Raw genomic sequence first — 16922 nt, forward strand, 5'->3', positions numbered from 1 at the left:
TCCCATGGACCGAGGAGCCTGGCCGGCTACAGTTTATGGGGTCACAAAGAGTTGGACATGACTGAGCACACACACAAACTGTTTTTTAATTTTAATTTTTATTTATTTATTTGACTGTGCTGGGTCTTAGTTGTGGCACACAGGATTTTCTATCTTCATTGTGGCATGCAGGATCTAGTTCTCTGATCAGGGATGCAATCCAGGGCCCCCACACTGAGATCGCAGAGTCTTAGCCACTGGACAACCATATTTCACAGTAATCTCCTGATGTTTTGACTACCTAGTTTTCATTGCAAAAACTCCTATATATCCTGGCTCCCCCACTCTTTGCTTCTTTGAAGCATCTCTCATTATATGAGATGCCATGTCTTTGGCTTAAGTCCTCAGTTTTGTCCACCAAATAAAGCATAATTCTGAGGTTTTTTTTTTTTTTTTTTTTTTAAGCGACAGCTACTTACCCTTTCTTGATCATTCCCACAGGATTCAAATCTAAGAAAAAAATCTGGCCTAGGTCTTCATTTGGGACCTGGCAACTAGAATCAGGAATTCTTCCTGATGTGATCAGCCCTGGCCAACAGAAGATCCAGGGAAGCAAAGAAGTTTTTGACTGTAAGTCTCTCTCTCTCTCTCTCTCTCTCTCTCTCTCACACACACACACACACACACACACTACAATTACAAATAACAAAAGATAAACCATCTGACAAAAGTGACTTAAATGGCTTTTTGTTCTCTTTTTTTTTTTAAACAAAACAATCCAGAAATCAGAGGCTTCCCGGTTGGAGGAGCCAGGACCTCTCTTTGTGCTCTGTTATATTCAGAGTAGGCCTGACACTCTTGCCCATGGAATGGCTGCAGTAGCTCCAAGCATCACACTTGTAACTAAGCCAAAACAGAGGAAAGAAAAGCAGACGTAGCCCTTCTGGAATGTTTAATTTAGGAAGGACAACTTTCCCAGAGGCCTCCAGGCAAATTTCCTCTTGTATCCCCTTGGCCCATGACATTCCCTTGAACAACCACTGAAAAACAGAATGAGGGGGGGTGCGGCAATGGTTGCCTGCTCTCTCAATAGATCAGAATCCTGGTACCAAAGCTGATGGCTGCTGGACAGGCCACAGTCAGAGTCTACCCAATAGTCCCACAGGGTCTCCCCAGGATCAGAGCTCAGGTGGCATACCCCAGGTTATACACTGATCAGGTAACAGAAGAAAGTTAGAATCCAGAATTCAGATCTGTAGCCAGTTAAGGGCAGCTCTGAGTATAGAAAGACCCTTTCCAGGTCAAATTGGAAGCCAGGACAAGGGTCCAGGCAAGAGACAAGATCTGAGCTGAAGCCAAGAAGACAGAGTCTGGGGAAAGAGGACAGGGCTGGGGACTCAGAGGCTTTGGGGGGAGTACAGAGCAGAGGGGTCTGGTAGAGTGACTGGAGTGTACAGTGGGGCTCTCCTGCAAGATGGGGAGGTGGGTCCCATCTTAGTGAGGGAAGATGCTAAGCTCAATTTGTGACAAGTGGAAAAATCTCCCCATCTGAGAAACCACCAGGACTTGGAGGGTTTGGATTGCTGGGCCCTTGAAAATGAAATGGGTTGAACATGTGGGTTCCTGGTTAAGACGCTAGAGCCACTGAATTGCTTCATTGAAGATGAAACTTAATGTCTTGTTCTTTGGCATTTTATTTCAAAATCGCAGCTAGGGAAAAAACAAAACAAAACAAAAAACTGCAGCACCGGGAGATCCGGCCTGAAAACGGAGATGCTGATTGGGGGTCAAAGTATATACCTGACCCACAACACGGAGCAGCGGGGAGTATGGGTCCCCAAGGCCTGAGTGGCGGGGCTAGGGGCCAAGACGCCTGGGTCAGGCCCTTATGGCTTTGGGAGTGTAACATGGCGGCACCGGAGATCCAGGCGTCCCGGCTCCCTCGTCTCTTACTTCATATTGCACTTCAGGTGAGTCATTGGTACGGAGGTGATGGTCCAACAGGGGCTGAATGCTACACGGCGGTGGTCCGTGGAGTGGTCCAGCGAAGCCCAGAGCTTTACACCGGGAGCATCCATTCATGGGCTTTTGATCCGTACTATAGAATAACACAAGCGGAGGTGAGAGGAAATCACACTACAACTCCCAGCAGGCCCTGGGGCATCCTAGCCTGAGGGCCGGCAAAGTTACGCCCCAGGGCCTCATGGGAAATGTAGTCCATTTCCCGGAAGCCCAACGAACGTGGCAAAGGCGGCGCCGAGGCCCAAAGGAGTTGTAGTTCTGCGAAGAGGAGTTGTGAGGCCCTGAAGGCTCGGGGGGGAAAAGTTCTTCAGCTGAGAAAACCTGGATAGGCAGGAGGTGTAGTTCTCGGTCCGGATACTCTGGAATTTACAGAAGCTCACAGAAAAGGAGCTCCAGTTCCAGTGCCAGGAAAGGCAAGATAGCTCGGTTCAGACGTTATGAAAGTACCTCCACGGGCCTATGATAGGAAACGTTCTTAGCTGCAGGGGGCTTCCCTGGTGGCTCAGAGGTTAAAGCATCTGCCTGTAAGGCAGGACACCGGGGTTCAATCCCTGGGTCGGGAAGATCCCCTGGAGAGGGAAATGGCAACCCACTCCAGTATTCTTGCCTGGAGAATTCCATGGATGGAGGAGCCTGGTAGGTTACAGTCCATGGGGTCGCAAAGAGTCGGACAGGACTGAGCGACTTCACTTTCACTTTCACTTTCACTTAGGCCATGGAGTCGGGGCAGAGTGCAGAGGCTGGTAGGAGCAAGATTTCTCAAGCCAGCGAAATAGCCCTGGGCGCCTGGGGATCCCTGGGACTCGGAACTCAGCGGCCAGAAGATCGGCTTCGGGTCCCGGAGGCTCATGGGAAGGGAATTTCTCAAGCCAGAGCTCCAGAGGCTCACAGAGAAGCACCATTTAATCCCAAGAAGTGTTCTAGACCACAGGGCCTTGAGGAAAGCAAACTCAATCGGAGGCCCAGAGGCCGATGGACGGAGCCATTTTCAGCTGGTGGGACTATGGTGGGTGATGGGGGTGGGGGACAGGAAGCCTCAGCTCAGAGCCTCTGGGTTGTGAACTTCTCTTGGGCAACCAAGCATCCAGCCCAGCTCCCAGCAGGTGCACCTCACCTGGATCGCCTTCAGTTCCTTGTGGAAACGGAGGACAAGCTGGGGCCCGTTTTCCATGGTGGGAATGTGGAAATGCTGGGGAAGAAAGGGTGGTAAGGACAGGCCCCCAGCCATTTCTTCTCCCTCACAGTCCAAGCTGGCCCTTCCTCACCTTGCCTTGGTACAGGATTTGGTGCACGGGGCAGACCTGGCAAGCGGTGCCTGAACCGAAGACTTCTCGGACCCGGCCGTCCTCCAGCGCCCGCAGGAACTCCTTCATGGTGATCTTACGCTCTACCACTCGGAATTCACCCTGCGGGGCGAGACAAATAACCTCTGAGCCCGGGGGGCTGCCCTGCTGCTCCCTCCGTGTGGATGGTGAAAAAGAGACATGCCATTGTGCCCAGTCCCCTCCACCACCCCCAGTACTCCAGTCCTGCAACACAGCAGTACCCCATCACTCTGGCCACCCGAAGACAGCATGCTCTCACCCAGGTCCGGGCCAGGTCCAGCAGACTCTGTCGGACTACTCCAGGTAGGATGATGCCATCCAGCGGGGGGGTCACCAGTTCCAGCGCTGGGTCAGGTGGAAGAGAAGGGGGAGGGGGCGTGTTACCTCACACCATCCCATCCTCTTAGGAGCCACCCCACTCACAGCCAAGCCCCAAGACCTGCAGCCACTAAGAATTTCTGCTCCCGCCCACTTCCACCCGGCCTGGGGTTGGTCATGGGTGGGCTCACCCCCGTCCTCATAGGTCCAGAAGACGAAGATGTTCATGGTGCCCACCTCGGTGAGCTCGTGATCAGGCCCATACAGCCAGAGGACCTGCTCGCAGCCCTTCTTTTGTGCCTCCTGCTGCACTAACACGGTGGGCCCGTAATTCCTGGTGGACAGCAACATGGTGGAACAGGTCAAGGGACCCCCAGCCTTCCCCCGACGTGGCCCGATGTGAGTCTTTCCAGACCAACACTCATCCTGCTCCCGCCCCACTCACAAACAGCTGTGAGGTCCTTCAAAACCACCTGTGACGTCACCGCCTCTGAGAGGCTTACTGAACCTCCAAGCTGGGTTTCAAGCCTCCTTTGGGCTCTTGCGATCAACTGGCCACCTTGATGCTTTCCCGTTTTGCCCTGATTTAACACACTGTCTCTCACCCAGAGCTGACCTCACTCCCCGTCTGCTCACAAGCCTCCCAGGGCTCCCCACTGTCTCTGGGACAAGATCCCAGCCCTTCAGTCCAGTATTCAGGGCTGGGCCTGGTCTGGGACTACCTGTTAAGCCTTTTGCAAAAGCCAGACTTATTTTTCTTCTCTGACAACTTCGGTGACTCTGCCCCTCCCTGATGCCTCCACTGGTGTGTTCCCAGGATTTGAAAGTGACCCATTCCAGTATTCTTGCCTAGAGAATTCCATGGACGGAGGAGCCTGGCAAGCCACAGTCCGTGGGGTGGTGAAGAGTCAGACACAACTGAGCGACTCACATACACACCACTTTTGTATCCAGGAAACCACCTCCACCCTACCCATCGGACCTCCTTTGTGAAGACTTTCCCATGTTCCGTTGATCTCCATCAGAGCACATGCTGCCCTGGATACCGGGGCTCCCACCAGCCTGGGAGCCCCTGGAGGGCAGGGCCCAGATCAGACTCATCTGTGTCCCCAGCTTCACCCAGTTCAGTTCGGTTCAGTTGCTCAATCGTGTCCGACTCTTTGCAGCCCCATGGACTGCACCACGCCAGGCCTCCCTGTCCATCACCAACTCCTGGAGTTTACTCAAACTCATGTCCATTGAGTCGGTGATGCCATCCAACCATCTTATCCTCTGTCGTCCCCTTCTTCTCCCGCCTTCAATCCATCCCAGCATCAGGGTCTTTTCAAATGAGTCAACTCTTCACATGAGGTGGCCAAAGTACTGGAGTTTCAGCTTCAGTATCAGTCCTTCCAAGAACACTCAGGACTGATCTCCTTTAGGATGGACTGGTTGAATCTCCTTGCAGTCCAAGGGACTCTCAAGAGTCTTCTCCAACACCACAGTTCAAAAGCATCACTTCTGCGGCGCTCAGCTTTCTTTATAGTCCAACTCTCACATCCATACATGACCACTGGAAAAACCATAGCCTTGACTAGACCGACCTTTGTTGGCAAAGTAATATCTCTGCTTTTTAATATGCTGTCTAGGCTGGTCATAACTTTTCTTCCAAAGAGTAAGCATCTTTTAATTTCATGGCTGTAATCACCATCTGCAGTGATTTTGGAGCCCAAGAAAATAAAGTCTGCCAATGTTTCCCCATCTATTTGCCATGAAGTGATGGGGCCAGATGACATGATCTTAGTTTTCTGAATGTTGAACTTTAAGCCAACTTTTTCACTCTCCTCTTTCATTTTCATCAAGAGGCTCTTTAGTTCTTTGCTTTCTGCCATAAGGGTGGTGTCATCTGCATATCTGAAGTTATTGATATTTCTCCTGGCAATTTTGATTCCAGCTTGTGCTTCTTCCAGTCCAGCGTTTCTCATGATGTACTCTGTATGTAAGTTAAATGAGCAGGGTGACCATATACAGCCTTGTCGTACTCCTTTTCCTATTTGGAACCAGTCTGTTGTTCCATGTCCAGTTCTGTTGCTTCCTGACCTGCATACAGATTTCTCAAGATGCAGGTCAGGTGGTCTGATAGTCCCATCTTGTTCAGAATTTTCCACAGCTTCTTGTGATCTACACAGTCAAAGGCTTTGGCATAGCCAGTAAAGAAGGAATAAATATTTTTCTGAAACTCTCCTGCTTTTTAGATGATCCAGTGGATGTTGGCAATTTGATCTCTCGTTCCTCTGCCTTTTCTAAAACCAGCTTGATCATCGAGAAGTTCACGTTGGCCCTCAGGAAACCTCAACGAGATGTTTTGAAAGGACCTGAATGAACTCCCAGCTGGGCCACACTTGCTGTCCCAACACACCCTAAGCCCGCCCTCTGCCTTATCCCTATCCTAACCCTCCTTGCCCTGCTGAGCCGAGGCCCCTGGCAAGACAGATAAATTCACAGGAAGTCCACAGGCAGGGTGGTGGATACCAGAGCCCCTGGGTACTACAGGAGCTGAGGGAGGTTGGGTTTTCAGGGGAGGCTACCTGGAGGAGAGACCAGTGAGCTAAGTGTGAATTCATTTCTAAAGACTTCCCTGGGAACCAATCTGAGTCTCACCACTGGCCATCCAAAAACACACCCGGTGTCTCTGACGCCCAGTGCACCAGACCCAAGGGGTGGGCAAAGGACTACTTACCCTCCCAGCTTGTAGTCGCCGACCCCACCCACCCAGGCCCGGATGAATGATGGATCTGCCAGGAGGGAGACAGGTTTCAAGGCATCTCCAGGGAAGTAGGCGCCCACCGGGCTGAGAATGACGAACAGGAGGGCTCGAGTAGGGTGGCCGACACCTAGCGAGGGCTGCGATGGGCGGAAGGGGGTATCAGGGACCCAGGAGTCCAGGCCCCCAGCCCCTTCCCTGACCCATGCCTGGGTCCCCGGCCCTTCTCCTTCAGGAAGGCAACCCGCCCCCCAAGCGTGGCTCCGCAGCCCCCGTAGCCGGCCCACCTCGTTCCCGATCAACACGGGCCGCACGTAGAGGCTAGTGCCCACGTTGCCAGGGACCCAGTCCTGGTCCACTTCCACCAGCCGGCGGATGCACTCCAGCAACTCAATTTTGTCAAAACTCTGGGTGGGATGAAGATGAGTCAGGGCACCCTCGAGACCCTGGCCCCCACCCATGCCCCCCTGCCCCACCCTCCTCAGGCGGCCGGGGGCCCCTCACCGGCAGGCAGAGGCGGAGGGCCGAGCGCAGCATCCGTTCCATGTTGAGCCAAGGTCGGAAGAGGCGCACACGCTGGTCCCCACCTTTGAACGCCTTCATGCCTTCAAAGAGCTGCAGGGACAGGAAGGGTGGAAGGTCAGGGTTCAGGGAGACAGCTCACCCAGCCAGGGAGAGACACAGGCTGATACACAGGGATACTGACACAGAAAAATACAGCAAGCAGGGAAGAGATTAACCCACTGAGCACACAGAGGAGGAGAGGAAAGATCCAGACAGACCAGGAGAGGAGACAGCAAGGGACAGAAGCCAGAGAAAGCAGAACAGAGAGACCCAGAGCAAGGAGCACGCTTTGCTTAAACCCTTTCCGTGTTACTGGGACCATTTCTCAGGAATGAGGATGACATGGAAGTTACCTGTTTATTTATTTGGCCACACCACATGCTTTGTGGGATCTTAGTTCCCCGACTAGGGATTGAACCCAGGACATTCGGCAGTGAGAGCTCAAAGTCTTAACCACTGGACCACCAGGGAATTCCCAGAAGTTATCTTTTTAAATAGCCTTTTTGTGTTTTAGAGAAATACTTTAATAGCCATGGATGAAATCATACAATGTTCACCCAGATGGCCAATAGGGAAAAAGATGCTCAATATCGCTAATTATTAGAAAAGTGCAAATCAAAACTACAGAGAGGTACCACTTCATAGGTCAATATGGCCATCATTCAAATGTCTACAAATAACCAATGCTGGAGAGGGTGTAGAGAAAGGGACCCCTCCTACACTGTCGGTGGGAATATAAATTGGTGCAACCATTATGGAATACAGTATGGAGGTTCCTAAAAAAAAAAAAATTAAAAATAGAGGTGCTGTATGATTCAACAACCCCACTTGTGGGCATATATCAGACAGAACTAATTCAAAAAGATGCCTGCACCCCTGTGTTCACAGCAGTGCTATTTAACTAAGATATGGAAGCAATTTTAATGTTCATCAACAAATACATAAATAAAGATATCACTAAAGAACCACCCCCCCTACTCCCACTAAGCCCAGGTAAGTTCTTGGTGAATAGTAGGTTTCTATTGACTGGATGAATGAATAAATGAATGAAGAATGCAAAATAGAAATAATTGGAGTAGTTTGGGAAAAAATGTAAAAATAAGGGCAAGAGGTAAGAGTGGGAAGCTGCCTTATCACATATGAAAACAGATTATAAATCTACACTTAAAGTGACATTGACAAATGAACTGACAGGTCAAACAATGCAAGAGACTAGAAAGTGGATTATCGTATAACTGAATCACTTTGCTGTATACCTGAAACCACCACAATATTGTAACCCAACTGTATTTCAGTAAAAATTATAAAAAAAAAAAAAAAAGATCAACTCAGTTAAATGGTGCTGAACAACCAAATATCCATTTCTGGGGTGGGGGGGGGAACGGAAATTATGTTGCATCCCTACCTCATACCGGAGAAGGCAATGGCAACCCACTCCAGTACTCTTGCCTGGAAAATCCCATGGACAGAGGAGCCTGGTGGGCAGCAGTCCATGGGGTCGCAAAGAGTCGGACATGACTGAGCGACTTCACTTTCACTTTTCACTTTCATGAACTGGAGAAAGAAATGGCAACCCACTCCAGTGTTCTTGCCTGGAGAATCCCAGGGACGGGGGAGCCTGGTGGGCTGCTGTCTATGGCGTCGCACAGCGCTGGACACGACTGGAGCGACTCAGCAGCAGCAGCAGCAGTAGCAACCTCATACCTCACATCAGGAAAATTTTCAGGTTTAAATGAAATTTCTTCCATAAGCAGTAAAGGAAAACACAAAAGGACCATTTTATATTTTGAATTGGGGCAGGTGTTCTAAATATGACAAATCACAGAAATCAAAAAGAAAAGACTGCATAAAAATAAAAATAAACAAACTGGGTAGAAACTTTCAACTCACATCACAAATGATTTATCTTTAATACACAAAGTACTCCTACAAACAAATACAGAAACCAACTCTAATAGAAAAATCAGCCAAGAAAATGGACAGTTCACAGGAAGGAACTAAAAATGGCTCTTCCATTGTGAAAAGATGGTCAACTCCATTCATAATCGGGAGGAAAAGGCAAATTAAAATTACTTTGAAGTACCTTTAAAAACACTTAGGAGGTTACAAGACATCTAAAAGTTTCACAAGGGTCATCCAGGGTACAGGGAAAACAGGCCTGGCTGGTAAGTGTGGAAATTGACACAGCTCTGTCACAACATCTGTCACAGAAGATATTGATGACTCAACATCTGTCTGTCAGCAATTACAAGCACATACACCCTTTGAGCCAACAGTTCCAGAAATTGAAAGGAGAGACACATTTGCTCTTAAAGGAAGTGAAGTGTTTGCGGTTTATTGCAGTGCTGTTTATATTAGCACAAGCCTGGGAACAACCTAAGTGTCCAGCAACAGGTGATCACCTAAAGGAGGCATTTTTAGGATGGAATACTACAGAGCAGCAGAAAAGGAGGACAAAGCTCTTCAAGGGCTGCCCAAGAATCTCTAGGCTACATTAAAAGAAGGGAAAATGAAAGTGTCCATCACTCGGTCATGTCCGACTCTGTGACCCCATGGACTGTAGCCCACCAGCCTCCTCTGTCCATGGGATTCTCCAGGCAAGAATACTGGAGTGGGTTGCCATTTTCTCTTCCAGGGGATCTTCCCAACCCAGGGATCGAACCCACATCTCTTGGGTCTCCTGCGTTGGCAGGCGGATGCTTTACCACTGTGCCACCTAAGGAGCGCTATGTGAGAGCTATCATGAAAGACATGTTTTCTGGATGCTCAACCCCTTCATCTTCACTCACTCCACTAAAGAAAAAGTACTGGGTCCCCGAAAGTACTTTTGCCCTCCAAAAGTACTGTTGGAGGACATCGTGTCATGCTGGGCTGAAAGGAGAGCCAAATAAATGGTGATCTCCAAAAGCCACCTTCCTGGGGGCGGGAGGGACTCTGTAGACACGTCTTGACCATCTGTCCTTTGTATCTGTTCCCCACGCTGGGTCTCCTCTGCACAGAACTGATCCATTCGAATCAAATGTCCAGAGTAGGTGGGAAGGAAAACCATCAAAATTCTGAAAAGAAAAGAAACAGAGAGGAAAGAAAAAAAAAAGGTGGGCCGTGGGGGGGTGGGGGGGTGGGGGGGTGGGGAACATGCCTAACGTTGGAGAATGACTCTGTAAGGGACAAAAATCAGTCAAAGTGCCAACCAGCTACTAGAACTGCAGTGTGTCCCTCCAAAATTTGGCAACAAGTAAAGCTTCTTTGGAAAAGACTTTGCTTTCAGCCATAGCTTGATGCTGGTAACTGGGTAAAATGTCTCCTGCGTCTCTCTCCTCGTGGGTCCTCACCAAGTCCCACAAAGCCAATCCTCCTCCTCCTATGTCCCCATATCAGCATGGTCCCGTGGTCTACACAGTCACCCAGCTAAACCCCTGGGCACAGTATTCAGCCCTCCTTGCCCTTCCCTAGCCCCGCTGGTCCATCCCTGGTATCCCTGAATCTCTCTGCCCCATCCCCTCCTGGCGATCCCCCTGGCTCTGACCTCAGCTCATCCTTCACATGGCCTGAGAAGGGTCTTACTCTACCTGCCGTATGCCTGCTCAGAGCCCTCGGGGCTCCCAGTGCCCTTGGCAAGGTCCCAGCTTCTCTGGGGTTCTGACATCCTCAGCCTCCCCGTAGTCTCCAACCCCACGCTTCCCTCCCAAATATACCAGGCTCTTCTTTGGACTGTGTCTTTATACTGATGTCGCCTCTCCCTCTAAGAGCCTCGGCTCCCCTCTTTGCCAGGAAAGACTCCACTTTCGGTCGAATCAGAGGTAGGGTGGGCGTTCCTCTTCTGGCCTCCCATAATACCTCAGCTGCCTCCATCAGAGTCCAGATCCCCCTGGGTGGGCACCAAAGCGTGGGGTTTTCAAGAGAAGGAACTGGGTCTGCTCATCTCTGGGGACCCGGCATCACCCAACATGGGACTTGGAACATGACAAGCCTCAGAAAAATGGATGAGGAGGGTGTGGAAATAAGAAACACACATAAAGCAAACCCAGGGAGGTAGACCCAGCAAGAGACCCAGCAAGATGGAAGAGACGCAGGGAGAGACAGGGGAGAGAGGGCCGCCGCCCTGCCACCTGAAGGGAATAGTGCAGAGCGGAGCAGGCCGGGTGCAGCGTGAGGTTCTGGAAGGGCTGGATTCGGGGCTGGCCCCAGCCCTTCTCCTGGCTCCATTCCACCATCAGCATGTGGTCGGTGAATGTCTTCCCGAACAGCAGGGGCTGGCTGGGGTCAGGCTTCTTATGAGGCTCCTGTGTCATTTCCAGCTGCAGGTCAGCAGCCTGAGAAAAGACAGGCGTCCTGGAGTCTGACCACAGCTTCCAATCTGAAAGACTACAACTCCCAGAAAGCCCTGGGGCTGAGAACCAGAGAGAAGAGGGATCTGTAGTCCCAGAGGCTTCTGGGACATGCAATTTCATCACTTTCCCATGGCCTGATGGCAAGCAATTAGGCTAACCCATTGCCACCCACCTTCAGCTTCGGACCCTGGATCTTTTGGAGACGACTAAAGCTAGCTCCCAGCCCTTGCCTCCCTCAGACCCACTGGTCCAGGCCCCCAGCCCCTCTTCCTTGAGATCCAAACCCTAATCCCCACTGTCACCTTGAAGCTGGATGAGGCATATCTTCTGGGACCACACAGAAACCAAGGAACAGGGAGAAATCTGGGGATCCAAATCTGAGGGTGGGGACAGAAGTAAGAGAGGTGATGAGACCAGGAGACAGAGAGAGCAGGGGGTCCTTGCACCCATCTTTTCCGCAACCTGCACTCGGGATGTTCCTTGGGCATGCTCTGTCTCAGGCCCAGTGCTTCCAGACAGAGCACACGGCCCTGGCCAGGTCTGCTCCCCTGTCCTGATCAGCATGGAGCAGGAGGTTCACAAGGAGGCCAAGTCCGCTCCCTGCCCCCACAAAGGCCATCTCAATAAAGAGCTGAATCGGCTCCCATCCCTTCCTCCAAGCTGGGGCAAAGTCAAATACAGGCGCCTCCTACACCAGGGAACTTTGGCCCCAGCCCTGCCTGAGCCCAGATCAGACAGAGGACGACAAGAGGTGTGCAGGTAAGTGAAGGCCTCCCCGGGGAACTCAAATCCTGAAAAGAGCTAGAAAAGTGGAGGGCCCATAGGTCACGCTCCCCCAGGACCCAGGACCCAGGGCCCCAGCCCTTGCTATTACAGACCCTGGATTCCAGGCCCCCACCTCAGGATCCAGACCCCCAGCCCCCTCCACCCTCAGACCCAAAATGGCAAGTCCTTCCCTTTGGGGGCATTAGATCAACTGGGCTCAGCTTAATCGAGGCCCCAGTCCCACACCCTGGACACCAGCAATTCCAATTCCCTATGGTCCCCAGGGCTGTAGGGAACTGAGGGGCAGCCACATACACTTGGGGACCACCCCGGTCATCAAGAGACATTGCACGGATGAACGCTTCCCCTGTGGTCCGGCCCAAGGCCAGCGGGGGAGAGAAGGTCTGTCTGTGTCTAGCAGGATGGCCTCTCCCCCACAGTCTCTGACCTCGCGATACCTCTTTCCTCAGCCCGGTGGAAAGGCAGCTGTGATGAGGTTTGGCTGACAGAACAGCCTAGGCTGCTCCTGCCCTGTGAGCTGAGGGAACTGAGAACAGATGTGAATGGCCGAAGTCACTGGCCAGTAGGTGAGTCATGGGGAGACGGGGGCTGTGGGTTTGGAATTCCCAAAGTCTAGGCCATCAAGTCTGAGGAATGGTCCTGGATGTTATGAGCGCCGGAGAGCTACTGGGATGATCGCAGTGTGGATCCTGGGCATGGCCTCTAGGTGGCGCTCTGTGGCTTGCCCAAGCCAGGGGCGGGTTACTGGCCAGGAGGGGGACAAGACACCCCTGGCATAGAGATAACACCAACTGGCAGGGCGGGGGCAGGCAGCAGGTGGACAGGAAAGCAGCCCTCAGAGGAAGGCAGAAAGGAAAAAAGTAGAGAAAAAGAAGAATGAGAAAAAATAAGAGACAAGGAAGTAAAAGACATGGACATTAAGGAACAGGAATCCAAGGCCAAGAGAAGTCAGATTAGATATGATCACAGAGGGGCTCAGCAATAAAGAATCTGCCTGTCAATACAGGAGACCTGGGTTCAATCCCTGAGTCGAGAAGATCCCCCGGAGAAGGGAATGGCAACCCACTCCAGTATTCTTGCCTGGAGAATCCCATGGACAGAGGAGCCTGGCGGGCTACAGTCCAGGGGGCTAAAAAGAATCAGACACGACTGAGCAACTAACACTTTCACTTTCATACAGAGAGAGGGGAAAATCCCCTGGAGGAGGAAATGGCAACCCACTCCAGTATTCTTGCCTGGGACATCCCTTGGACAGACAAGCCTGGCAGGTTACAGTCCATGGGGTTGCAAAAGTTGGACACAACTTAGTGACTAAACCACCACCACCACCACCACCATATATAGAGAGAGGCTGAAACAAGACACACGAGGGAGGGAAATTCAGGCATGGCAAAGCCTGGAGAAATCAAGAAAAAAAAAATACTGAGGGTAAGATGAACTGAAGCCATAAGAAAGAGTGAACAGGAGAAAGGAGAGTAATAGATCAAGACCCAACGTTGGGGGACAGCACAAAGTGAAAGGGAGGCCTAGGAAATGAGGAGAGACTAGCAGAGACAGGGTAATGCCAACACCTGGAGAGAAGCTGCCTCAGCGATGCTTGGAGACAGAGATACCCAGGAGAGACAGAGAGGAGGAGCAGGAAAACACACCCACAAGGCAGAGAAGAGGTGCCGGGCACTGTTTCCAGGAGATTATAAATCTGTACTGGCCATAGAGACACTGTCACACTGGGAGAAGCTGCCTTCACCCTCCCAGGATATTTTTCTGGGGGCAGGGGTCTCACCCCTCCTCAGGGAAGGTGCTCCACCACCTGATACCCCAAACTATTGGGGGATTGGGCCCCAAGGAGATCTCAGATGAGCGCTGAGCTTTCGGGAAATAGTTGTAAAAAGCTCTGGGGCTGAATTAGGAAATGAGAAATAGTTGGAGTTGGGGTAGGGTATGCGCAGAGCAGGGCTCTATAATATGATGGAATCTTCACTGACCCTAGCACTCACAGCCCAAGGGTGTCCTACCACCATCGCCCAGGAGTGTTTTCGCAAAGTCAAGATTGCCCCAGGCACAGCCCAGGCTGGTCTCCGTCTCAACTCAGAAAGGAAACACCTGTCCTGCTATCCATCAAGCTAAGAGTCCCATACAAATTCAGGTACAAAGTTAACAGGAACCATTTTTCCCAACGTTAAGCTGCAGCTGTCAAGGGTTATAAAGACTCCCTTCTTCGAGTTGTTATTGTTTCCTTCCTCACTGAGAAACCCTGTTCTCTCAAATCACAGGCTCTCCGAAGCTCTGCCTGTTGACATGTATCAGTAAGAATGGAGGGTCCCACTCTCAGCAGGAGAATCTCTGTCGCTGACAATGAGGTATTAACTCTCTTTTCAACCCTGGCGCAGAGTTTCAGATAAGGGGTTTCCGGGACACAACACTCTACCTCTATCTTTAGTGCCAAGAAAATAGGGCCTTGGGTCCTAGTCCCAGTCCAGATCTGAAACTGAACTCTGCCTTCATCCTGCTCCCACTTACCTAGAGGGTCTGGGAATCTTATTCTGGAGCCCCCAAAGGCTCTCTTCCCTCCTAATCCATCCCGTCACCCCAGTCCCATGCTTCTCCCATTGCCGTCTCCTCTTCTATATATCCATCCCTAGAAGTCCCATCTGGGTCCCCCTTCCCACCGATTACTTCTCTCCCTTCATCCCCATTAAAGCCTCGTGCTCCTTTCTAAGGGACTCCCTCCTCCTTGGCTCCCTGCAGCGGAACCTGAGTGCGGGAGTACCTGCGCCCCACCGGATGGGCCACCGGCGAGTGGTCCACCCGGAAGTGCGCCTCCCCTAAGAGCTCCCCAGACCCCGGCACTGGGCCGCGAACCCACCTGCCTCAAAGCCGCTGCAGCCATGGTCTGTGTGGCTGGTATCTGTGCCCGCCCAGGGAGCGGCCCGGGATAAAGACGTTCCGGCCCCGCCCAGCTCACGCCTCCTCCTGTGGGAAGGTTTGTCAGCCTAGCACCCCAGGCGGGCCTGGCCTTCCCAGTTGCAGGGCGCCCGCGGGGAGCAGGGCCCTACCGCAGAGCGCATGCGCTAGACCCCGCGAGCAGAAGGGAGTAACTTGAAACACATCCTCCTTCCAGCCCCGACGCCTGAGTGTGCATTCAGCGGTTTTCAGAAATGCATTTTAATAGGTACAGTACCGTGGTGGAGAGCTAAAGGGAAAAGAAGGGAGGGGTGGGGAGCAGAAATCTTCACATATCGCAATTCTTGGTGAGAAGAAAAACCACGCAATTAAGGTCGGTGGGCGCAGATGTTATATAAAAGTACACTTTTGAAGGGAAAGGACTCCGAAGAGAGTGGCAGATAGGGATGAAGGGGGAGCTTGACTCTGCCCGGATACTTCCCTGTTTGAATATAGGTTTCCTTTCCAGCGAGAAGATATACGTGTACTCTTTGTAACTTTTTAAAGAGATAAACACACAGGGTTCACCATGCCTCCTTCCAGCCCTTTTCATCAGGGACGCCTGAAATTGTTCAGTTCCCCAGTTCATCAATGAGCTTCAGTGAGCAGCCTCTAGGCAGGATTCCCTGGTTACGCCCCTTCTAGACTGTCTCCCCAATTTCATGACCCTCAGAGGCAGACAGTCGACTACAGTCCCTGCTGAGTGCGTGCATGCTCAGTTGCTTCATTTGTGTCCGACTGTGTCCATGGGATTTTCCTGGCAAGAATACTGGAGTGGGTTGCCATGCCCTCCTCCTTGCCGACTCAGCAGGGATCGAACCCGCTTCTCCTGCATTGCAGGCGGATTATTTACCCACTGAGCCACTTGGGAAGCCCTGCAGCCCCTCAGGAACTCTCTAATCGCGAGCAAGTCAAACCTGTTTCAGTGTTCCCTATATCGTGCCCCGAGGTCACCGTGCGCATCCCCCTCCCACCCCCCCAAATCTTCCGTGGTCAAAGTTCCCCCATCTCCTGCATCCAGGTTACTGTGACACCAAACTGCTGTTCCTGTTGTATCCTCAAACTCCGCTCCTGAGGTCACTGTGTCTGCGTAATTCTACTCTGAGACATTTTGTTCCCAAATTCTGGTACCCCTGTACGAAAAGCCACAGGCCCGGGCAGTCAAATTCTGAGTCCTTCCCCACAGGGTGTCTCGTTGTTTTCCTTCCCACCTGCCCAGTCCTCCTCCCCTACCACCTAGGCTGGAGCCGCAAGGGTGCGGCGCCCAGGCGGCTCCCCGCCTCCGCCGCGGCCAATCAGGGATTGCCGCACACCCCCCCGCCTCGGCCAATCCCGCAGCAGCAATGCAGCCCCACCTCCGCACCCGGGAGACCTACCCCCGATAGGGCCCCTCGCCCTATCTGGGGGGGCGGCCAGACTCCGCTCCCTCCCAGCCGGGGAGTCCACACCGGCTAGTTCCCTCCTCCTCAAACCCTGGAGTCCAGATCCCAGCCCTTTCTACCTCTGACCCGGGAGTGTCAACCCCCTAGCTTCCCCTTCCCTCATTATTTTTGGTTCTGGGCAGCCTCCTACTCCGCTGCAAGCGAGGTCAAAGCTCCTTTTCCCTAAGGGCCTAGAATAAAGTGGAGGCCTGTTTGCTTAACCCCCTCCATTATCTCCTAATTAGAGCTTAATTGACTCTCCCTTGCGGGCCTTTTTAATTACCTCGCCGGTGAAGCCGACCTGCAATACTTTTCCCAGGAGCCCTGGACGGCAGTCTCCTACCGCAAGGCCTGCCGGGAGTTGTAGTCCCTCGGGTCTAAGCCACGCGTGGGAATGCGTGGGAGTTGGATGGGGCGAGGCCGGGGGACCCGGTCCTGGCGTGGTAGGACTCGTAAAGGGCCGGAAATAAATGCAATGATGCCCTCCTCC

At 52.1% G+C, this 16922-nt stretch overlaps 1 protein-coding gene and 1 long non-coding RNA gene across 5 annotated transcripts; one reads left to right on the forward strand and one right to left on the reverse strand.

The window, feature by feature from the left end:
- Window positions 1-1655: 1655 nt before the first annotated feature.
- BCAT2 (branched chain amino acid transaminase 2) lies at window positions 1656-15465 on the reverse strand. Of its 4 annotated transcripts, XM_069551162.1 has the most exons (11): window positions 14935-15465; window positions 11585-11659; window positions 11061-11264; window positions 6892-7002; window positions 6675-6794; window positions 6364-6527; window positions 3836-3978; window positions 3586-3671; window positions 3267-3407; window positions 3116-3190; window positions 1656-2077 (listed from the first exon to the last, which is right to left on the reverse strand). In XM_069551162.1, exons 1-11 carry the CDS (start codon window positions 14956-14958, stop codon window positions 2039-2041), a joined length of 1182 nt encoding a protein of 393 aa, XP_069407263.1. In that variant the 5' UTR covers window positions 14959-15465; the 3' UTR covers window positions 1656-2038. The 4 variants fall into 4 exon arrangements, with proteins under 4 accessions (XP_069407263.1, XP_069407264.1, XP_069407266.1 ...); XM_069551163.1 differs by lacking the exons at window positions 11061-11264; window positions 11585-11659 and adding an exon at window positions 9864-10007 and having other exon boundaries at window positions 14935-15132; XM_069551165.1 differs by lacking the exons at window positions 11061-11264; window positions 11585-11659; window positions 14935-15465 and adding exons at window positions 8357-8692; window positions 9035-9152.
- LOC138419047 (uncharacterized) lies at window positions 11936-16921 on the forward strand. The gene is made up of 5 exons (XR_011248848.1): window positions 11936-12041; window positions 12518-12634; window positions 14342-14428; window positions 15190-15240; window positions 15852-16921. It is a non-coding gene; the product is annotated as an uncharacterized lncRNA (long non-coding RNA).
- The last annotated feature ends 1 nt before the right edge of the window (window position 16922 follows it).

The sequence above is a fragment of the Ovis canadensis genome, chromosome 14 (genome assembly GCF_042477335.2).
Source record: "Ovis canadensis isolate MfBH-ARS-UI-01 breed Bighorn chromosome 14, ARS-UI_OviCan_v2, whole genome shotgun sequence".
Lineage (NCBI taxonomy): Eukaryota > Metazoa > Chordata > Mammalia > Artiodactyla > Bovidae > Ovis > Ovis canadensis.

Excerpts from the sequence above, each read along its gene's own strand:
- BCAT2 (XM_069551162.1), bottom strand. The coding sequence starts at position 14,958 with ATGGCTGCAGCGGCTTTGAGGCAG. Across the intron at positions 11,660-14,934 it reads CTGCAGCGGCTTTGAGGCAG|ATTTGGATCCCCAGATTTCT; the intron begins GTGGGTTCGCGG and ends CCCCACCCTCAG. Across the intron at positions 3,191-3,266 it reads AAATCCTGTACCAAGGCAAG|CATTTCCACATTCCCACCAT; the intron begins GTGAGGAAGGGC and ends TTTCTTCCCCAG.